Raw genomic sequence first — 23,443 nt, 5'->3', positions numbered from 1 at the left:
TGCATGGTAACTTGTACAGTTGCGTGTCCCGGTCTGTAGCTGCACCCAATTGGAAGTCCACCCAGGGGACACATAGATTGGCGCAATGTAGTGCCCCAGGGGGGACTGTTTGATTTGTGCACACTTGGTTGTGACAAGTTACCAATGACCTGGGGTTAAATGTTGTAAAGGTTTGGTGAAAAGGCCCTTGCCTTGATACAAGACTGCAAACCCACGCCATTTTCTTCTATTTCTTTTTTTTTAATTCACGTTGAACTAAGGCATGAAATTTAGTAACAATGTCATTACAGCTAAGAGAATAAATTTGAAGGATACAAAATATGAGATGAACATCTTGCTCTATGATTACATCGCATATTAATAATAAAAGCATGTTTTGTTTTTCCTGCAGTATTTTAACAACGCACTAGTACTGGGTAAGTCATCCGACTCTGAGCTGAGCAGCCACACGTATGAGCTCATCTATCAACTCAACCTGATATCTAACAATCTGCTCTTAGCTGTGTTACCCCAACTAGAGTTCAAACTCAAGGTAATTTTATATCAAATTACAAACTGGTATCCCACAATTTACCAATAATTTTGCACAGTTTTTCACAAAAACCATTTTAAATTTAAAATCCTGTTGTAGTTAACTTTTTCATAAAATTTGGTCAGCAGTCATTAAACGATCTATGCAAAAGAAGTTATTAAAATTCTGAGGTATAAATGAATTAATGAGTGATGTTGACATCCTTTGTTTGTAATATGATTATTTTTTTGGTATTTTCTATCTCCACAACAAATAGGGAGGAATAGAAAAAAGGCAGAAAGTGGTTGTAACAAATCTTTACTAAAAATGAGCAAAACAATATGACAATGATTACTTAGACTAATGTAAATGTGCATTGTGGATAAAAGAATGGACCATAGAGGAAGGATAATTTCAAAAAGTAAGGTCAGTAGGGTAACTAGGGTTGAATCTTATTGAGTATCAATTATCAGAAAAGGAAGGGTTAATAAGTGAATTTTGTCGCAAAATATGTTGTTACCAAGGAGAGTTGACACTAGGAAAGGAACAGCAAGGAGTCTGAAATTTTTGAAGAAAATTACATAAATTTTGTGTAATTTTTGAGATATTTTACTAGGTTAAGTAATAGTAAGGAGTGTACATTTATTTGGGTTAATATACATGAATACTTATGGATGGATAATTTTAAAAAAAAATAAAAAATGGTATCTTTTGCCCACGGTCTGCTTTGGTAGTGCGACTTGCATATTAAGTATCACAGAGGCTAAACTGAATGTGGTCTTATTTTCTGTAAATTAAAGAATATTCTGTGTTCAGTAGACCTTTCATTCAAATGTTTTCCAATGTTACTTACTGGAGAGTTGTCTTCATTGTTGATTAGACAAGCGAAGAGAAAGAACGACTAGCAGTCACCAAACTCCTCGGACGTATGTTTTCAGAGAAAGAGTCTGACCTGGCGTCCAACAACAAACCATTATGGAATTGTTTCTTGGGAAGGTGAGTACTGTCATGTCAGCCTCAAACTGAAATCCCTACCCTCCCTCTCTTCCCCCCCCCCATACCCACCCTTCTCTTACATCACCAATATGTGGAAAGTACAATAGTTAATAACAGTTATTGCTTAGATGTTGCAAGCTGTCTGAATTGTCAATTTATTAGGCAAAAGGGCCATGGCTATTTTAACGGATGGATATAAAAATTATTGTGGGCGTTTTTTGGGGTTGTGTTTTTTTTTGGCCCCTTCGTTTTTCGGGATTGCAGCCTCTGACCCTCGATAATTGGTCATGATTATTATAGTTTCATCAATTATCCTAACTGTTTGACATTTTTTGAGAGAAATTCACTAATTTGTTTTCTTCTTTTTCATGGTTACCAATTTCATCTTTCTGATAACTTTGCAGGTTCAGTGACATCAGCTGCGTGATTCGAATCCAGTGTGTGAAGTTTGTTCCAGATATGATCTCTCATCACCCTTACCTCGTTGAGGATCTAGCAGGTGAGATAGAATCTTGATTGAATAACTAAAAACTGAACACTCACAACGGATATTATATCAGGGGTTATCCATTAATTTCCCGCAAGGCCAGAGAAATACATTGGTTGAACTTGAAGGCAAAGGGTGAAACAAAACCATCATCTCCCTATACCTAGATTGAATAATATGTAGGCAATAGGCCAGTAGGTTGCTAGGGCCTTAAGGGCCCTAGCAACATCCAGATAAGTGCCTGATTGTGGGTTGCTTGTTTTCATTGGCCAGACTTGGCTTAAGGACCACCTATTAACAATGCCTGCTTAATATGTAAATTTAGAGTATAGTTTATAATAATCTCTTTTGAGAAATGATTTCAAACTGAAAAGGGCAGATTCGCATGAGTACCTTCCAATTTAGGCCTCTACCATCATTGCACGAACCCTGTTTAATGTTTTTGGTGACAGTTTTGTGGCCTTCAACTGACTGTATTTTAATGCATGGACTTTCCTGAAGGCAAACACAGTGATATGCTGTTGTGCGATTCTAAATGAAGGTATATTTATCATTTGAAACACAATATCGATGTGTTTTGTCACATTAAGACTTTTGTTGTTGTTTTTTTATAGCGGATGTTCTCATCAGGTTTTGTGTATTATGTATGGTGGAATGTGGTTTCTCTTTTTCCTTTTCTTCCCAGAGCTTCCTCTTATGAATTGTTTTGTCTAATTTTCTACCGTTCATTATCAAGCATGCCTTTAATTCTTTTAGTTCCTTCTTCTCTCTGTTTCCTCAGATCGCCTCCGTGAGAGAGTACACGACGTGGAAGATGACGTCAGGATCGAGGCTGTTCAGGCGCTGGTCAGCGCGGCCAAGAAAGATATCTCAGTGATAAGCCCTGAAATGCTGGAACTGGTTAAAGAGAGAACTCTAGACAAGAAGGTAACTGAAATAAATATGAACTGTTGCATGAGAAAGACCAAAAAGAAACATAAGAAAAACTTCAGAATTGTCTTCAGTTGGCTACTATTTACATATGAGAGGTGAAGAGGGAAGCATTTCAAGATTCTGTGAAGTTGCTCAATTGCAGTGGATTCTATTCTCTCTAAAAGTTAAATAAAACAGTAGGTTATTATGTGTCATTATTGACGTTTATAACAACATTTCAATTGGCAGCAAATTTTACTCACCTGCCCAATGTTTCGTGCAAGAAGTTATTCCTTTTAGCCCTGAGTATTGCAGTTCGAATGTGGTTACCTTCATACATATTCTCAACAAAAGTGCGATATCTCCAGAACCATGAAAGGAGCCCATATATGTATGGTATGGTAGCCTTGTTTATTGAATAGTTTGTACAAAATAGTTATTTGTCAGTATGAGTCAGAACTGGGGAATCTTTTCATTACTTTCTTATTCATTTGATAATTGATGATTTCGGTGTTACTTTCATATCCCGGTATCTCCCAGTTTTCATGTTTCTCTCATCGTTGTAAGTTGTGTGACCCCCCCCCCCCATGATGATAGAGGTATACATCACCTTGCAAGTCAATGTAGCCTGCCACAACATCGTTGATGTTTAATTAAGAGTATTATTCATGAATGTTCCTTTCAGTGGAGGATTAGAAAAGAATCGATTCTTGGTCTGGCTCACATCTACAAGAAGTGGTGTCATTCAGAAGAAGCTTCAGAGAAGGATAAGAAACGGCTACTCTGGATTAAGGACAAGATCCTCCACTCCTATTATCTACCAGAGCTCGACGACAAGTAAGGACCTGCTAATCCATGATTTCAGTCTTTTGACTGTTTTGGGTGAAATCGAGTGATATTAGCACTTAACAATGTTATAAACAACATGCTGTGTGCATAGAAAAATACTGGGTTCTGCTCTCACGGTATTCTGGTTTCATTGAGAAATATTCTTGGGAGTTATATCAGTGACACCCTTGTCAAGGGTCTGTGAATTATTTAGCCCTGTTCCATTCCCCTCTCTCACCCTTTTCATTCCTCCCTTGACCCATCTCCTTTTGCCAACCTCCCTTTTATGAAAATGCAGCATTCCCTTAAATCAGACGATATTTTTATTGTTTATGATTATGCCTTCCATCATAATATGCAGTGGTACAAATACCAACCTTGTCAGTCAATTTTGTCTTTATTCCTTGCAATAACCATGATGGTATGTCTTAGTTTCTATAATGCATTACTGCATAAGCACAGACCTTTCCTGTAAAACTAAAATCATTCCTTCTAAGACAGGGGTAGCCCAACAAACACTTCATCAGTTGAATCGTTCTCAAAGAATGAGTAACTCATCCATAAAGGTCAAGAGAATGGCCTCTCATGCTTATAATAATAACATTTTATCTAAACCATTTTACCATTTCCAATAACATTTCTGAGCCACTAATGTTATGCTACAATTTTACACATGATAATAATAAGTTACCTTTCCTTTATCTTCTTCTTCCTTGTTTCCATAGATTATTGGTGGAGAGGATATTCACCATGAATCTGGTTCCCTATACCCTACAAGTACCAGAGAGAATGCAACGGTTGCTTGAGCTCTTCGTGACCGTGGATGACCATTCCGTCAAGTAAGATTTCAGTTTGCCTGGATTTGCAACGTAGTAGAGATGTGAAAAGCTTTATTCCTCAAGTTTGATTCTGGTTGTGAAAATGGTGTGGGTTTTGTAGTTACATCTTTTGAATAGGAATCTACTGTTTAGGTAAGAAAGTACCAGGAGACATATTTTTGACCCAATTTTGTCTCGATGCTCATTTTGTGCCTATGTTGGCTATGCATTGCCCCATTGTGCTCAATAGTCCTCACCAGATGGGTAGCCTCATCTTGTAATTTCATCATCAGAACTGTGATGCTTTGTACCATAGCATCCCCCAGGCTCATCATGTTGGTCACTAGTTTTGTGTGAGAAATAAAATAATAAGAGAGACCAGAAAAAAATATGTGTCATTTGCATGTGTGGTAATTTTATTCTTATTGTATTCCCCTATCATCATGCTAAACACAGATGCTTTCAAGTTTTTCATTATAAAATAATCTTCCATTTTTGTCATGCATACATAGCAAGATTGAATTGGAGAGTTTGCAACAATCTTCAAGGATAAAACATAATCCCCTAATAATAAGTATATCTCAAAGAGTATGTCCATAAATTGTAACCTCCCAAGTATCTAAAGAAAGTAGCTTTTTGACAGCAGAATTAAGTCACACAATTTAACCTAAGCAGCCATTTTTTGGGGGGTTTACAAATACTCTTTGTTCCCATGTCTTCCTCCACTCCCCCCCCCAACCCAGTTGCATTGCTGTAAAAAATCAGCAATTATATTTTACTTGAACTGATGATTTATATTTTTACCCGCAGAGCTATAATGGAACTGACTAAATGCCAGCACATCGTGAGGACCCACTTACGAGATTTGTTGGAAGCTTTGAAGAAACAGACAGATGGAGAACAGAATAAGACAGTATTCAGCAAGATCATGGCCATTTCAAGTAAGACTTTAATCACCTTATATCAGGTAGTAGTTGTTGTTTGCAGTGAAAAACATCTGTCGTCTAACATGTTTGAACAGGAACATGGCTGCTAGCCAGACTTGCAATGAGTTCATACTCTTAGTCTCATTACAAGTAGTCTAACATAGTTTATCTGTACATGTAGTCTAACATAGTTACCTGTACTCGTAGTCTAACATAGTTACCTGTACTTGTAGTCTGACATAGTTACATGTACATGTAGTCTGACATAGTTACCTGTACTCGTACTCCCCCTAACAAATTTGTACTCCTAAAGGTACTCGTTCTCCCAGAGTTAACCAAGACCAAGTACCCATATATTTTGCAAAGTATTGCAATAGTAGTCATACTGAGTATGTTGAAGTCCTGAGAGCATAATGTGTCAGTGGTATGGAAGTGATGTCGTTATTAGAGCTGTGTTACATGTTGTCATTGTTGTCCTTGCACCATAGAATGCCTTCCAGACAGCAACAAATCTCAAGAGCATTTGAAGAAGATGGTGAAAGCTCTGCAGGAGGATGGCCGCCTCTTGTCCTATATGAACGTGGTGATCAGTCCAGATGTCACCTGCAAGAAAGCCGCTCATGCTGTGGTAAGATGTTACTGCCCCAAAATGAGCAGGCACTTTCTTCCAACCATTTTCTATATCTTGAGGAATTTTAAATGTGAATTCAAATTTATCTTTGTTATTGGTAGAGTATCTAACATGGAATATAAAGAATATTTTGGCAGGTGTGCCCCTTTAAGAGTTTGTAGAATGGTATGAAACATCCAGGGAGTCTTCTCCGACTGTTCAACTCTATCAGTGGGGGTTTAATTGTAACACCCAGTCTGTTGATTGTAAGAGTACATAGTGGAATGTCCCGGTTGTCCAGGGAACAACAATCCCACTGCCCTGATAAGAACGATTCAAACCACAGGTTTCTTTGTCTGCTTATGATGATTATTTATTCTTTATGTGAGAGGGAGTCGGGAAAAGGGAAGGAATGAGAATCTACAGACCAGAGACATCAAGAAAGCTGTCCGTCTGTTCAAATTAATTTACAACTCTTCCCCTTTTTCATCTTGACAAAACTCACTGCAGGGTGAAGTCATGAAGAAGTTTTCACAATCAAAGTCAGGCACCAGCCTCGTCTACAATACCGTGAAGACGCTGATGGAGCGAGTCGCCCCCCTCATACAAGACATGGAGTCAACGAGGGAGTTCCTCAAGATTGTGGTGGGGTACATCGAAGGCAACGGAGAGGAGATCAAGGGGGTCACCAATAAGGAGATCGTGCAGAAGGCTCTAAAGTTATTGCAGATGTTGGCTCACGTTTACCCGTACACTTTCAAGTCAGAGGAATCTTTCAATTGCCTCACAGCGATGGTCCAGAACGAGGATGTCTCCAGTTTATCGGACACCGCCCTCCAGATGCTGACCCAGGTCGGGGAGTCGTTCGAAGATCACTTCCCAGAAGCTGTCAAGTAAGTCGTCGAGTCTGTTTGGATGAAAAGTTTGTCGTGATAACGGCTGTTGATTTATTGTTATCAGTTGCTCCCTAAGGAGATTATTTAAATTATACAGTCTGAAATATACTATATCTGTGGTTTGAAAGTGTTGGGAGAGTCTGTGGGTATGTGTCTGCTTGATTTTATGGTAAAGCTTGAAAACAAAGTTTTCACTGTTATTCGTTGAAATGTTGCAAGGATTCTATGTGCTTTGAGTAAGTTGACACCTCCCGAGTATACTGTATAGTATGAAAGTGAAAGTCTTCACCTTATAGATGTCATTTAAGTTTATTTTGATGGTTACAGTTGTAGTACATTCCTGATACAGACTAGTAGCACTTCTTAAATATTAGATGATGTGGCACCAATAAAAAAGAAAATAAATTCTTATTAAGCAAAAAATATATATATATGATTGGCCAAACCTTACTGTCATTTTCAAATGCTAATATCAATCTAAACTGTCCTACTATATCATGCTTACAGGACTCGAACTGACAGTAAGAACAGTTCCTAACATTTATCCGATAAAACATGATATTCAAACAGCTCATACTGTCAAAGAGAGTGTCTTAATACGGGAGATGAAATTATGATAGTATGGACAAAATTGTCCCAACTGGGTGGTAATTTAGTTCTGAATATTCACTAGGTTGCATGAGTTATTTATATTATTCTATTTCACAAACACATGGTTGAGTCCTTGTTTGATTTATTTATTTATTTCTTTGACTTTCTTTCTTTGAGTTTCTTTATTTCTTTGATTTTCTTCTCTTTGAAGAGAAAATAACATTTATGATTTAATAACCTTTCCCTTTTATACAGAAGTTATTTCAAAAATACATTTCATAGAACTTAATATTCAATAGGCTTCATTGGAATTCAACTGTTCTCTCTTTTTCAGAGAATTGAGTCCGCTTCTGACCAACTTTGCGATAAGCGGTAGCAGGCAGCAGGCCAAACATTCCATTCGTTGTATCAACTGCATCTATACATCATCCAAGAAAGAAATACTAGAGAAGATCTTCAAGGTAACAAAACTTAATGGTGTAACATAACATACAGGGTAGAATACTTTCTTATACACATAATAATAGTTTAAGATAATGATGTAACATAACATGCAGGGTAGAATACTTTCTTATACACACCATTATAGTTTAATATTTCCCAATGATTAGCAGCTAACATTTGAATAACAAGACAGGCTCTTATTTCTCACTCCCACTCCCCCTCCTGGGACCACCACTTATCGTCTCCGTCCAATGGACAAGATTTTACCTCTGCATTTGACCACTCGCTGAACTACTGACGGAGGTGAAGGTACCCCCTTCCATCTTTGGAGCCATGGTGAACAAAGTTTGTTTCAGAACTGTTCAAATAACCAAACTAAACCCCAGAGCTGGCAATTAAAAGACTCTTTGCTTGTCCCAGACAAGAAATATTTCGCTGGGACATTTGTCCATATGCCGATCTAACTTTTTAAGGCAGGGAAAGGTGAGGTGTAAAAAAATAGATAGTGACCTGCAATTATTTATTGGTACATGATCCTCCCTCTGAGACAATCGCTCATGTGCCAAGTTTATTTCCCTATGTTAGGGCGGGGGAGTGTACAGTGAAATAATATCCTTTCGTACAGATAATCTAAGAAACTGCATTTCTCGTCACATACCGGATTATGTCAGGGAAAATCTGGTGGTTTGTCATGGCATGGAAAGAACTGTGGCTTCTGACCATTACTTGTACTAAAAAAAATGTTAATATGGACTACTTTCAACATATATTATCTGGATAGCTCATTTACAACAGCATTTACAACAACTTGTTTTCATGAACTCCCGGCTTCAATCCCCCCCCCCCCCCCTCCCCCCTTACAGCCAAAATAACTTTCCATTTCTTTGGAAATTTGTAGCTCATCCTCTTTTTTTCGCTTTTGTTATTTAGACATCCCAGAAGAGTCTTTCCCTGGAACATGAGCATTACGTCACAGCCCTCACCGCGGTAGCATACATCGCCCACCTGGCACCGGAGCAGTTCCTTGGTCCCATGAAGACCATCATAGCCGGTACCATCGTGAAGGGTGTTTTGATGCAGGACAAAACGGAAGGTTCAAAAGCTAAAGGCATATGGTGTCTGGACGATCAGCTCAGCGAAGAGACGCAAGGAAAGGTATCGTATGTGGCTCATCTAAACGTTGACTTTGGTCTAAAAAGGGTTGTTAAAGGCAACCTAAATTATGAAGTTACGTGCCTCAGTCAAAGCCAAAGTTTATAATGTTAGTCACTCTGTTAACCCCCTCCCCCCTCTTGATCATACATTATATTTGGATGGAAGGAGAAGTTTACGTTTGTTCTTTATTGTTTGTTAAAAACAACCTAAGTAATGAGTTTTTTATGTTCCCCTCGCAAAGGCAAACTTGTCAATGATTAGTCACTGTGTTAACCTCCAGCTTTGAAAAGGGGGAGGGGTTCCTGCACTTTATTTTAGTGGAATGAAAGTTAACATTTGGTCTTTGCTGTTTGTCAAAGACAACCTAAGTAATGAGTACTTTATGTTTCCCAAGCAATGGCAAACTTGTGACTGTTTTACCCCTTGCAGATGGAAAGGGTGTAAGGGGAGTCCCGGCTTTTAATTTCCGACCTAGAATAGTTTTTTCTTGTAATTAAATGTTATATCAAAGAATTCAACCAAAGCACGAGAAAATATCAATAAAAGTAAATTATTCCAATGAATGTCATTGACTTCTTGGTAATCATCAAGCTACTATGATCAGGCATGTAGTTATTTGCAGACACTGAATGGCTAAAGGTGAATGCCGGGGTGAGCTTCATGGCCTGTAGCTTACATTTTAATGTCAGGTGTCTCTCCAAAAGTTTAACTCCTTGTCATTATGTTCTTTTGTCCATATACTGAACGATAAAACTTCAATTCATTTCTGCCTATGTAACTCTCTCTCTCTCTCTTTGTCGTCTTGAAGCTCTTGGCGATTAAGGTTCTGGTCCATTGGTTACTGGGTCTTCGGAGGAACATCAGTGGTTCAGTCATTTCTACCATTCGCCTCCTCACCACCATGTTGAAAAACGATGGCGACCTCATGGAACGTAAGAAGATAGGGTGAGTTGAAACTATCGCATTAATGTGACCACAGAGATGGGTTTGTATCTAGTTCGGGATATCACAGTCTAGTTTGGGATACCACAGTCTAGTTTGGGATACCACAGTCTAGTTTGGTATATCACAGTTTAGTTTGGGATACCACAGTCCATATCCCTTTCAACTATTTGCTCTTGAATCTAGTCCATTAAGATGTAGATCAGTAAATCTTTAATTTTTAATTAATTTTCTTATTTTAATTTGTAAGGGACCGGACTCGAAAGTTACCTTACTTCTGGTCGTGTTGCCTCATTGCTATATAACTGTATTAACAATTGTATATCATTGTGATTTAATGGCAGAAATAAACGAAGAAAACTGGTCATCCTATGCTGTTTTTTTATATTTATTCGTTTTTTACAGGAGGGCTGACATGTCCCGTCTGAGGTTAGCCGCAGGATGTGCCTTGTTGAAGCTAGCTCAGGAACAAGCTTTTACCGAATTTATCTCTCTGGAACAGTTTCAACTCATAGCCTTGCTCATTAATGTAAGTCATATATTGTTACTATTCATTAATGACCATTTTGAGGTAGTATTTGAGTGACGTGTAAGAGTAGACACTGTAGGGCACATGCTACGTTTCTATCTTTTGGGTGGATTTGATAAATACAAACTGTATAGAAGACAAAATCGGAAATTTCGGAAAAGTTAGCCACAAGAGTTAGCTCCAGTTCAGTTGTGGGGCCGGCTTACGTTGTCTTCTTCGTATATGTCCCCCTATTTGAATACACAGGACCCGTAATTAAAGTCTTCGTTGTCATGCTGTTAAACTTTGGATCGATCTACAGGCCTAGTCAGATTATTATCAATTCATAACCGTTCAGAACTTCTTCATCGTTTAATTAAAGCCGTTACATAGAAACGGCTAAGGTTATATTTCTTGGGCAAGGGGGGGATCTGAAAGGGAGGGGTGCTTAAGACTTTTTCCATTCCTCAATTTCTGTGTAGTTTTCTGGGTTTTTTTTCTGGTTTTTTTATCCTGTTAAGGTGTTTTTACATTTCTTCAGGGACTGTGTACTCATGACAAGCCCACCCAGGCTCATCAGCATACTTCCTCTCCATAACATAAGAAATTATTGCATCGTTTAAAATTGTACTTTCTTATTAATACATATTATTGCTGTCGTGAAAAAAAAGTTCTGCTCTTCACATCCTCCATCTCTCCCTCCTATGTTTCAGGATGAATGCTTCCAAGTCCGAGAGAAGTTTGCGGAGAAGTTAAGCCAGGGTTTGATCCAGTTGAAGCTTCCCCTGAGCTACATGAGTATCTTCAGCCTTAGTGTCAAAGACCCTGTGAAAGACAGTCGCAAGAAGGCCCTTGGTTACATCAAGCAGTGTATCGCCGTCAGACGCCAATACCTGAAGCAACAGAATCTCACCGGATGTAAGTCGTAACATCCAGATGACAGAAAACATCTCTAAGAACACACCACTATTTTAGTAAATGTTTGCAATGTTCACTTTTCATTATACAGCAAAAATACATTCACCGCCAAAGCCTTCATTTATACACCCACCTACGCTGCCTTTGGCAAACTCTGCCAACTTTGATTTTCAAACGACCTTAGAAGAAGTATTTACAAAATATTTACCGAGCCAAAATCAAGAATTAAACCATTTTCAGTCTGTTTTGATTCTGCCGATAGTCTGCTGAACTCATCAATGGCAAGTTCTTGTAAAACTGCTGGAAATAGTTCACTAAGTACCTGATCGCATAAATGCTATGAAACATGGTTCAATTGCTATTTAAATCCAATAATGTATGGCAGGTTTTGTCTACACAGGAACCATAATATGTTATGAAAGACAAAATCCAGAGATTTCAAAACTGGTACATTTTTATAATTTAACTTTTAAATTATTCCCTTCACCTGTTTAGTACATCTATATAAAAGACGGTTTTTTGTTTGTGCATTATACTTTGAAATACTGTTTAATTCAACTTATTTTTGATTTTCCAGTGTTCATGATAGCAGTCCTACCTGAGTATGTTATACCTCATACAATCCATCTCTTGTCACATGACCCAGACTTTGTGACTCCAAAGGATTTTGAAGCCTTGAATGATATCAAAGAGTGAGTACAAACACAACCTTTCGCAATCGACAATAGACTCTTGATTACCACTCTGGTTCCCTCGTCTATCCGCCTACCTGTTGACACTTGCTTGCAAAAAAATAAAAGTGTTCTTATATTTTGACTGCCAGTTTTGTTTCAGAATCTTGGTAGAATTACTTCTTCATTGTCCAGGTTGTTTTGTTTTTTTGTATAGCAAAGGAAAGAATACAAAGTAGTTACTATGGATTTCTCCATTTATCTTTCTTATTCGCTTCGAGTAAGTTCTCTTCTCTGTGTGAAAGAAACGTAAATGAAAAGATGTTAGGGTCCTTACTGTATCAAATATATATGTATATATATTTGAAATTGTAATGAGTTGGAAAATCCAGAACAGTGAAAAAACTTTCAGCCTCCAACGGGATTCGAACCTGGGCCTCCCGCTTTATATGCTGACACCCTAACAACTATGGACGCTGATTGTATGTCCAGAGGTTCAAAATCGGTAAGGAAGGTCGTAATTCCACTGTAGGCGTGTCGCCTGTATCGAACAATGCTAGTTCTGTTTTGGTGACATATTTTGCCTTACTCTACAGATGCAGTCATGATGCTGACCAACTCGAAATCATTTATTTACATACAACTTATATCTATATTGTAGGTTGATTAAGTCCATAGAAATCAAATAAGATTTTTCCTTTCCCCTTTGTTCATCGTTACTTTTCTCTCCCTGTAGATGTCTGTGGTTTATTCTAGAACCGTTGGTCAGTAAACCAGAGAGTGCCAGTTTTGTAAAGAAGATGTTGGAGACCATCAAGCAGATGAAGGATGCCCAGGCATCAGAAGATAAACAAACAGCAAACAAGGTGACGTAACAGAGCTTCCGTAGCACTCCCATGATTTGATTCGCTAGTCTTGTATGTCGGCAACCAGCATCGTATACGAAGCACAATAGTCGGGTGTTTTTATATTATATTCAGTTACCATTCTAACATTAACCAAATCCCAGTCGGAATAAAATCCAATATTGCGGTGATAGAAATTATGGAACTAAACTGCAAATACAGCCTTGAAGTAGGTTTCCTGCTATTTTTCTCATAACTGGCATGTCCCTATCCAAGAGAAATCTCTAACACTCAGATTTCTTTTTTGTTGGTCTTTTTTTTTTACTGTTTTCCGTTCGGGCCACACGGCAGCAAATGAGTTACATGTGTTCTTGGATTCTCTTTCATGTAGAAACTTTATGCTGTGTGTGAAGTCGGCCTGGGTCTCATAACCACCAAGTTACCCGGGATGGTCAAAAAGGAGCACCCCGGTGACATCATACTACCCGGACGGCTGTTCATCAAACCAAAGAAACCGGTCAACCCCCGGGACAGTTACCTCCCCAAGAAACTACAACAGGAATTTTCACAAGTTGCCGAAGCAAAGGTAAAAGGCCATCATGGTCTGCTGGAATTGATTCCATTTCCATTTCATTGATTCCATTTCCATTGATTCCATTTCCAGCCATTTCTCACCAGATTATCAACACCTATGAAATATCCATAGGAACTGTTCTTGTTTGTGAAGGATATATCCCTGGGAAATGTGTTGTTTTCTTTTGTGCCCTTTCTATAGGATATATTCTCACATTTAAGCTTAAACTGTGATAATTCGGTTGCATTTATTAGCTACGGATTGCAAAGTGATAAGGGTTGTGCTTCAGAGCACACCAGTCGGAACAATTTTATATGCACAGGACTTTCATGTTAAACTCGAAAGAAGATATGAGAGCGTTGTGGTGGTTAAGGCAGTGGACTTGTGATCTAAAGTTTGCAGGTTCGAGTCCTGCAGGTTCGAGCCCTGGCCAGAAAGTTACATTGTGTCCTTGGGCAAGGTACTTTATCTTAATTGCCTCTCTTCACCCAGGTGTATAAAAGTGCACCTGTGAGATCAGTTGGGCGCTGTTTAGCTGCTGCCATGTGGAGGGATTGTCTTTATATGTTTGACAAGTTATCGTTGACCAGGGTAATATTGTCATGCGCCTTTAAACTGTTATCAGTGGATATGCCTGCACTATATAAATCAAAAAATTATTATTATCAATATATATCACTGAACGAGAAGGTAAAAATGGCAGAAACTTGAGCACTCTGGGAAACTGGTATATCATAAGCCCAAAATATATATATGATTTGTTAGTTGCATAACATGCATCAACATTAAACAAGATAGTGGAGAGGAGAATTGACATTCGACAGATGAATGAGGGCAAAAGCATCCTGATGGAAGTTTGCCAAAAAAGCAAAAATTGGAATAGATCCCTTTAGGTAAAGTTGAACCCTATCCTATCCAAGATCAAACCAATAAAGTGGAAAATAAATGCGATGGGGCTAAAACAGCTCCCACTGCCATTGTGTGTACCAACATCAGTTTATTGGTAATTGGGGGGGAGTAAGGAAGGGAAGGGGGGTCAGACAGATACTACTGGAATGAGTGCATGCACTCCCATTGCCATTGTGTGCATGGACTCCATTGCCATTGTGTGTATGGACTGCCATTGTATGTATGGACTCCTATTGTGTGCATGCATTGCCATTGTGTGCATGGACTCCCTTTGCCATTTTGTGTATGGATTGCCATTGTGTGCATGCACTCCCATTGCCATTGTGTGCATTGACTCCATTGCCATTGTGTGTATGGACTCCATTGCCATTGTGTGTATGGACTCCCATTGCCATTGAGTGTATGGATTGCCATTGTGTGCATTGACTCCCATTGCCATTGTGTGTATGGACTCCATTGCCATTGTGTGTATGGACTCCATTGCCATTGTGTGTATGGACTGCCATTGTATGTATGGACTCCTATTGTGTGCATGCATTGCCATTGTGTGCATGGACTCCCTTTGCCATTTTGTGTATGGATTGCCATTGTGTGCATGCACTCCCATTGCCATTGTGTGCATTGACTCCATTGCCATTGTGTGTATGGACTCCATTGCCATTGTGTGTATGGACTCCCATTGCCATTGAGTGTATGGATTGCCATTGTGTGCATTGACTCCCATTGCCATTGTATGTATGGACTCCTGTTGTGTGCATGCACTCCCATTGCCATTGTGTGCATGGACTCCCTTTGCCATTTTGTGTATGGATTGCCATTGTGTGCATGCACTCCCATTGCCATTGTGTGCATGGACTCCATTGCCATTGTGTGTATGGACTCCATTGCCATTGTGTGTATGGACTCCCATTGCCATTGAGTGTATGGATTGCCATTGTGTGCATTGACTCCCATTGCCATTGTGTGTATACATGTGCTAAGTCTCTCTATCTTCTGTCATGACAGGCTGGGGAAGAGGAAGTCAAAGAAGAGAAGGGAACAGAGAAGAAGAAACAAGGGAAAGCGGCAGTCGGCAAGAAGAAAAGTGGAGATGAGAATGAGAGTCCTCTAGGAAAGAAAGAAAATAACAATGGCAAAACAGAGGACAAAAAGACTGCAAAATCAAGGTAAGGAGCTGCAGAAAGAAGATCCCTTACACACACTACTTTATATAAGTTTCACTGTTTTTCTACACTCATTATTTCCTGTTTTACTTATATCACAGGAAAGTCTTGAAACAGAAAGAAGAGAACGACTTAAACAGAAGTAAGAGGTCTCTCCGAGGTAAAAGTGGATCCACACCAAAACGGAATAGCTCCCCCAGCAAGAAAGCCCTGTCGTCGACCCCGGACGTCCAGAGTCCTAATCCCAAGACGAAACAGACCAACTTAAATAAGTTTGTGACATCCAACAGGAGGTCCTCCGGTAGCTCTAGCCCCGCCTCTCAGAAATCACCGAACAAGAGCCAATCAGACGCCTCCTCTTCCTCCTCGTCTCCCGCTAAACGGAGAAGAGAGGCAGCGACGTCGAAATCTTCCAAAAATGAAACCAATGAGAAGGACGCCAAGAAAGCTAAAGGCATCAAAGGATTGTTGAACGTCAAGGACAAAGGAGAGAGGAAAATGATTAAGACGAACAAAGTAGCCACCATAAAGAGGACGGGCAAAACCGTGAGCAGGACGGGAGCAGCGACCGGCCAGAAGAGGCGGGCATCATCTCCACTGAAAGCCTCCCCTGAAAAAAGGTATGACATTGTTTTAATTATGAATTATAATATCAAAACCATATCTGAGCCTCGCCTTGAGCTCCCTACACACTTTTCTGATTTTATATTTCTTGCCAAATACACAAGAAGACTTCATTGGACCAGGCTCCCATTGTAGGTTGCAGATCAGTGTTTGTTGGACATTTTCTCAGTGCCACATCTTTGATGAGACATGATGAAGGGAGGGGATGGGGAGGTTGAGAAGGGATGAACATCATATTGCAATCCTGGAAAGTTATGCTACTACTTGGTATGTAGCTCTGTTATGTGAGTACTTGGTTCCTGTTAGTCTTGGTGGAGGTCAAAGGTCATACTTGATTATCTGAAAGATAACAATTGACACTATCTGAACATTTAGAGCTTGTATGGTAACCATATTTAAATTGGTAGGTTCTCATTGTGTTTGGTGAATGTCAAAGTTCATTTGAGGTCAAAATGTAGGAAAACTGATAGTTGGGGTTTTTAGGTCAGGTGAACAAAGTAACTCCCCATCCACAGCTTTGAATGACTGCATGCTTTTTTGTGTCCATCCTTTTCAACTGTACACAATTCCTATCAGTGGAGGCTAGAGTCCATTCTTTTCAGTGTACAGTGGTTGAAGCTCCTAAACATGATAGCACAGTGAGCTGAAAGCTTAAAACAGTTGGTACAGAAATAGTCAAAAGTGAGTGAAAGAAACTTTAAACTTAGGATGGGCAAATGTCATGAGCTTTATCCCTAGTGTACAAACCTAAGTTGTGTTGTAAACTTAGCTGGATTTGTTAGGGCTAATATGAACAGTTTGTGCAAGTCATATAATGTAAGAATAACTTAAGGTGTAGAATTAAGGTTGAATTCAACTTTTACATTTATTCAGGTCAAAGGGTACTCCTTCAAAGGCATCACCACAGAAGAAAACTGCTAAAGTTGACCGGTCACCAACAAAGACTTCCCCAGTTAAATCCTCCCAAAAGAAGAAGACTCCTGTGTCTGCCAGTGTCAACAGAAGGAATCAGAAGAGCCAAAAGGCAGACCAAGCTAAGAAGAGAACTCCAACTCCAAGCCCCAAGAAATCAGCAAAGAAGAAGCCATCGTTGTCGTCACCATCGCCACCACTGAGGTCGACAAGAGGGAGGAGAAAGCAATCACCATCTCCATCCCCGACACCGACAAAGAGCACGAAAGGAAAGCAGAATAGAACACCCAAACCATCTCCATCTCCTAAATCGTCTCCTGTCAAAAAGCCGACAGTCTCTCCAGTAAAGACTTCTCCGTCTAAGAAGGCGACATCGACCTCGGGAAAGAAACCGGCGGCTACAAGGAAGACAGGAAGGCAAGTCACGCCCAGGAGCAAGAGTCCTCTCTCTGGTAAGAAATCAAGTCCTTTGCAGACCAGGGGTAGGCAGCCAGGGAAGTCAGCAACAAAAGTCTCAAGGAAAACACCGGACAAGACTCCGCCTTCTCCGTCCAAGTCTCCCAAGCCTGTGACGAGGAATTCGCAGAGAGGCAGGAGGCCAACACCGGCTGGATCGAAAACAGTAGCTGGCAAGTCACAAGTCTCCCCGGCAAAGACTCCCAAATCGCCTAAAAAGCCCACAAGGAGTGCTACATCCCCTATTAAGTCTACAGAAAGCCCAGTAAGGAATACCAGACGTGGCCGACCTAAGTCGACACCTTCAAGCACATCGGGGTCGACGACGTCATCGAGGAAAACAAGCCCAGTTAAAGGCCGTTCTCCATCACCTCAGAAAAGTGCCTCCAGTTCACCTGCCAAATCACCAAAGTCGCCCCCCAGGGTCAGACGGGTGAAGGGTAAGCTGTCTGCTGTGCCAAAGCCATCACCTTCAAAGAAAGCGATGCCAACTACCAAGAAACCTAAGTCACCCACTACTAAACAGGCAGCAGCTAAAACTAGGTAAGTCTAATACTGGGAGCTTATATTATAATTTCTCCAGTTCCTCATTGTATTGTATCTGTGCATCCTGTGAAAATTGAAAAGCCCAAAGTTGCTCCCAGTAAAATACCCTGCCAATAGAATAATACCCGGCTAAATAGTTGTAATGTTCTAGATACCAGATATGTTTTCACAGAAAGTTGTGTAACGGATATGTAGGCATTCACATTTACCTTTTTCTAAATTTGGTTCTTTAGATAAATTTTTTACCATGTAGGAAGATTTCAGCAAAGTTCTGTTAATTGGATGAAGTAGGGGTTCAGAAAATGAGATATTTTGGGGATATGCTGTTGGCCAAGAAATATATGTTATTATTATGGTTTGCGAAAAAGTAAGTTGGCCTGACGTTTCGATCCTAGCAGGATCTTCTTCAAAGGCTTAAAAAAAAACACCTTTGAAGAAGATCCTGCTAGGATCAAAACGTCAGGCCAACTTACTTTTACACATTCTCCTACACAGGCTCTCTAGTGGATAAGCAGTTTGGTAACAGTTTTATTTTATTTTGATCATTATGGTTTGAGTAAAAGAAGGGAATAATTAATTATGTGTTCAAATTTTGTGTCGCAATTTTGAAGGATCTGAATTTTGTTTCTTATATAACACTATTTCCTGCTCGCAAAAGCTACTACACATCTAAGAACTTACACAACCATTTGACCATTTTCGGTAGCATTTTTGCTATGCTATACTTGATATATTGCTTTCTTTATTGATAAACTGTTAGGATAAAAACATGAGGTACCTGATATATACCTGGTATCCATCCCATATACTCTGTGCATGTGGTTTGCTGCGATTCTCTTTTACCTTCATCATGTGCATCATTTGTGTCAGATCTCTTGTGAGAGACGGGGTTTGGAAGCTGATTAATCTACCACGCATCCCTGCCCACTCCCACTTCTAACCCACATAACCTTGGTGCCCGCACAGATGCACACAATTCATGTTGTACATATGTATAGAAAATGTTTTAAAACCCTAGCGAATGTGTTCACAGAACATAAATGTATTTGATAGTCTTGTGTCCCGTCATGACGAAACGACGATGTTTTTTTTTCTGCAGTAGGCATATCCTCGCTACTTATTAGTCACCGCCGTTCATTACCAGGCCACAGTTGCAGATCAGTTATTATGTAACCATAATGTGACTGAAAATGCTTCTACTTTTGTCAACTTCAAACTTCCACAGGTCATCTGGCAAGACCCCATTGAGGGATACAGTAAAAAGGAAGCTAGTTGATTCAGAGAGTTCAGCAGCCTCATCTCCTGCACGTAGCTCAAGATCTTCCATCTCATCGGCAAAGTCTTCTCCAAGGAAATCGCCGTCACCCGTCAAATCAAGGTCAACCTCCCCCGTGAAAACTCCATCTCCTAAGAAGACCGTGAGACCAACCTCAAATTTGTAAGTTCATGAACTAAAGTGTGTCAAATGCATTTTACAAAGGAGAATTTTATTGGATGGGGGGGTGGTGGGAGGGGGAGCAGGAAAGAGGGATCTGTCAAGATGTTGTTTATTATTTTAAGAACTGATCAGAAATAATGAGATAAGGCTTATCAGGTAAAACAATTGGAGACCTCGTTCATAATATTATAGGACTTTGGTCATTGTAGATGTTAACGAGTAAAGATAGCTGAACATCCCATATTGATCGTCAGTTTATCCCCATGGTAACGGATTTGGTGTAAGAGCATCAACACTGTTCTGTTGTCCATTTGCATTATATGTCAGAAACCCTGCACGGCTGAATCCCTTGGCATTGGTTTGAAGGGCAGTACTCAAGGAAACCTGCCCAGGTCAGCCAAAGCTTTCCAATTACTTTCCAATTAATACTTCCAAATACTTTCCAATTAATTTCTATGCAGCTAATTGGTTGCTTCTTCTGTGCTATCGCTGTATATCACTCCACACCTCCTTAATTCACGATCGTGGAAAGAAACTCATCCTCACACATGTAATTGTTGAATCTCCCACTCTTTAGTCATGCTCCTCTTCTTTTTTCTATAATCTGATTTTGTGTTTTTAGGAGGAATACAAACAAGGGAGGTAAACCATCAGCTATCAGTCAGGCTGGAAAGAATTCAGCCACCAAACGAAAAGCTCCGAGTAGAAGTCCGAGCGTCTCCCCGAAGAAGCAAAAGACCAACAGCAGTCCGACTAAGTCGACTCTAAATGTAAGTAAAAACGGTGGCTCTTCTTTTATGCAGAGAATTACGAGAGGAATTTTCAGGTATTCTTTTCAACAATCAACCAATTGTGTTTTTGAGTTTTGTAGCATTACTTCGCCCGCTCACTCACTCTCCCTCACAACTTGACACTCACTTCCTTCATCTAGTCAAGAATGCCCTCAGAAATTAGTCAACCTCGTCCTCACCATTAAGGTTACAAAGTAGTCTTTATACGGACAAATTTCCGTTTTCTGATACCAAGCTGTCTGTAGCAACATCTGTACAACGCAGTAAGCTTGTATGTGAGAATAAGACCCAGAGGATTTATTCTCTTAAAGTTTCTTTGTTGATAAGTGACTTGCCCAACATCATTAATTAGTTCCATTTCACAAAGAATTGAAAGCAAACTTCCAATTTTTCACTCCTAAATTCAGTAGTTTAGATAAGGTTTTTTTTTTCTTTTTTTTCCCCCCTATTTTCAATGTCATAACAGTGGTGAGGGTGTATAGGTGATATTCTTGCTATTTCTCACCGAGTGAGTTCACATATGGTATGTACAGTTAAACACACACATTTTTTGTTCACTGAAACGAAATCTTCCACTTGATAAATGATTTGATATATCAAACATGAGAAGACTTCAGTATGATTGTGAAAGAAAACCCCATCTCTGTGTCCTGTTTATCTTGCAGATAAGCCGAAGAAGCCATCGAAGGAAGCGCTGAACTTTGAAAATAATTCCAACCTTAGCCAATTGACTGTACAATGTCCATTGATACTGCTGCACATGACCATGGACTATTAACTGGTGGAAACCAACATTCAGATAATGTTTCAAGCAAGGAGTTCCCGGGATTCTTTTTGGGGTTTGTAGTTTGTTATGATTTCTTGGAATACAAATCAATGCAGGAAGTATTTGGTCAAAGCTCAAAGAAATCTTCAAAGTCATTAAGATGTCGGTCGAATACCAGTCGCGTCAACAGCGGTCAGAAAGGGCAAGATTTCAGCTGTGGATGATGACAACGAAGTTAAAGAATGCGATGTGTCTGTTTGTTGAAAACTTTCAACCAAACTTTCAAGACTGTATAGCATCTATATCAATTGCCAACCCGAGAGACTGAAGAGGTTGTGATAGCCATGTATAAATAGTTGAGAAATTTTATCCTGTAGAATTAGGAGTTTGAGGAGCAGACGAGGATTTTTTTTTTTTCTGGACAAAGAATACTTATGAAAGTGCAGCATGTGGTGAACAGAAATTGATGAGTTAACCATGTATTATCTATGAAACATGTGTAAACTATTCACACACAAAAAACTACCTTCTTTGTAAGAAGAAAAATTGACAGGTAGCAAAGTTTTTTTTTTAAAGTTGAAAGTAAAATTTGAGTTTATTTAAAACATTTTGACAACACTGCATTAAAACACAAGATAATTGTGTTATGTGGTTTACTTTCTTGTTTGCCAGATAACATTGAAAATGAATGGAATCGAAAATAAGTAAAAACTAAAGCATGTTGCAGCTGCACGTCCACACAATTATACACACGTCCTCACAATTATACACACGTCTACAAAAGCATGTAAGCCAAGGTGAACAAAACATCACTACACATATCAATTTTATACAGACAGTCACCATTTGGTTATCTTTTGAATGATAAAAGAATAAAATTCATGTTAAGCTTTTCTTTTTCTTTTAATTATGATTATATATTTTTTTTTATGTTTTTTTTTTTTTTTTTTTAAAAAACCCTGATGTGGCAGCACACTAGCACCAACAATTTTATTTTTTTGGAAGAACAAGAACTTACCAGAACTACTTTATTCACATAACCCAGAAACCTAGATGTTTAATTTGGTTTAAAGTTTGTACCCAGTTAACATCTGTAAATGTTAAGCCTTAAATGTGACAAAGTTTTAAGAAGTGTCCTCTGCATTTTCTTCCAGATTTTGACCTGCTGTAAAACTGCTAAAATATTTGTTAAGAGAAGGGTAAAATTTGCTAAAAGATTTCTGCGGGACATTTTATATCGTTCGATGTCTTTCTAGTAATAGTTCCAGGTCAAATTGAAGCAACTAAATATTTTAGTTCAGTTCAGGAAGAACGTTTCCGAAGAGGAGGTTAATTGTTAAATAAGAGTAAACAATAACGGTAATTGGTTGTTATGGCACAGTTGGTGGAAATGAATATTGGCCTTTGAAAAAAACATGCAATGTTTGAGCTTCAGGCGGAAAAGTCGAGAAAGAATTCACAGACTTTGTTTTGTCGTTTGGTTCCATTTCCGGAAATTCCAGGATTTAAATGGAATATTTGTATTGTGTTATTAGATAAAATGTCTCCTTTTTATGACATTTTTTTTTGTATACTACCAAATGTTTTACAATTCCACATTTTAACACCAGTTTTTCTGGAGGTTGTTGCTTATATTTTTCTTCTTTGTTTTTCTTTTTTTATAAATAAAAATCAATGCAGTTTCTAGTTCCATGGTTGGTTTGAGCGATTGTTGAAGTTTTATCCGTGGAACCTTGAAATGATTCAATTTTGGCTATGTATGCGTTTGCTGCGTTTTCTTCCAGCGATTATTGAATAAGTTAAACACCAGTCCTGCATGAGTTCCCTTAGAACCCAGTAACAGCTTTATGTACATGTTAAAGTCAATACTTATACTACTACAAAATGCAAAGGTGGCTTTGCTTGAGCTTCTGTTTCTCAAGTTTCATTGATTAGTTTATCTTGACTGATTGGGTTGTTTTTTGCCTTGTAACATTTGTCATGTTTGACCTTTTATTTTATTCCTTTGTAAAACAATGAGAATTCTTGCTTAGACTATGATAGGTTTTAAAATGTATCTTATTCCTATGCACAAAAATAATAATAACAATAATAAAACAATTTCCCCATTGGTACAAGAACGGTTCTCCTTTCCCAAAAAAATGAAATAAGTATTATCGTTTCCTTCTGCAAATGTTGAGAGGTCGACAGTAAATGGAATATAAGA

At 38.9% G+C, this 23,443-nt stretch overlaps 1 protein-coding gene across 1 annotated transcript in view; it reads left to right on the top strand.

Annotated features, from left to right (window-relative positions):
- LOC139980125 (sister chromatid cohesion protein PDS5 homolog A-B-like) overlaps window positions 1–22,889 on the top strand; it is a 28,128-nt gene extending 5,239 nt beyond the window's left edge. Inside the window, exons 6-28 of the mRNA XM_071991515.1 lie at window positions 392–532; window positions 1,392–1,507; window positions 1,912–2,006; window positions 2,776–2,921; window positions 3,592–3,743; window positions 4,460–4,573; window positions 5,363–5,493; window positions 5,967–6,106; window positions 6,599–6,981; window positions 7,910–8,036; window positions 8,950–9,174; window positions 9,983–10,119; window positions 10,522–10,645; window positions 11,338–11,542; window positions 12,120–12,234; window positions 12,950–13,079; window positions 13,450–13,644; window positions 15,547–15,707; window positions 15,806–16,324; window positions 17,202–18,239; window positions 19,468–19,680; window positions 20,303–20,450; window positions 21,137–22,889. Coding sequence (XP_071847616.1) covers window positions 392–532; window positions 1,392–1,507; window positions 1,912–2,006; window positions 2,776–2,921; window positions 3,592–3,743; window positions 4,460–4,573; window positions 5,363–5,493; window positions 5,967–6,106; window positions 6,599–6,981; window positions 7,910–8,036; window positions 8,950–9,174; window positions 9,983–10,119; window positions 10,522–10,645; window positions 11,338–11,542; window positions 12,120–12,234; window positions 12,950–13,079; window positions 13,450–13,644; window positions 15,547–15,707; window positions 15,806–16,324; window positions 17,202–18,239; window positions 19,468–19,680; window positions 20,303–20,450; window positions 21,137–21,169 — 4,788 coding nt within the window. The 3' untranslated portion in view covers window positions 21,170–22,889. The remainder of the gene's footprint in view (window positions 1–391; window positions 533–1,391; window positions 1,508–1,911; window positions 2,007–2,775; window positions 2,922–3,591; window positions 3,744–4,459; window positions 4,574–5,362; window positions 5,494–5,966; window positions 6,107–6,598; window positions 6,982–7,909; window positions 8,037–8,949; window positions 9,175–9,982; window positions 10,120–10,521; window positions 10,646–11,337; window positions 11,543–12,119; window positions 12,235–12,949; window positions 13,080–13,449; window positions 13,645–15,546; window positions 15,708–15,805; window positions 16,325–17,201; window positions 18,240–19,467; window positions 19,681–20,302; window positions 20,451–21,136) is intronic.
- The last annotated feature ends 554 nt before the right edge of the window (window positions 22,890–23,443 follow it).

The sequence above is a fragment of the Apostichopus japonicus genome, chromosome 14 (assembly GCF_037975245.1).
Source record: "Apostichopus japonicus isolate 1M-3 chromosome 14, ASM3797524v1, whole genome shotgun sequence".
Classification (NCBI taxonomy): domain Eukaryota; kingdom Metazoa; phylum Echinodermata; class Holothuroidea; order Aspidochirotida; family Stichopodidae; genus Apostichopus; species Apostichopus japonicus.
The sequence above is the reverse complement of the archived record's forward strand: the minus strand, read 5'-3'. Positions and strand labels throughout refer to the sequence as shown.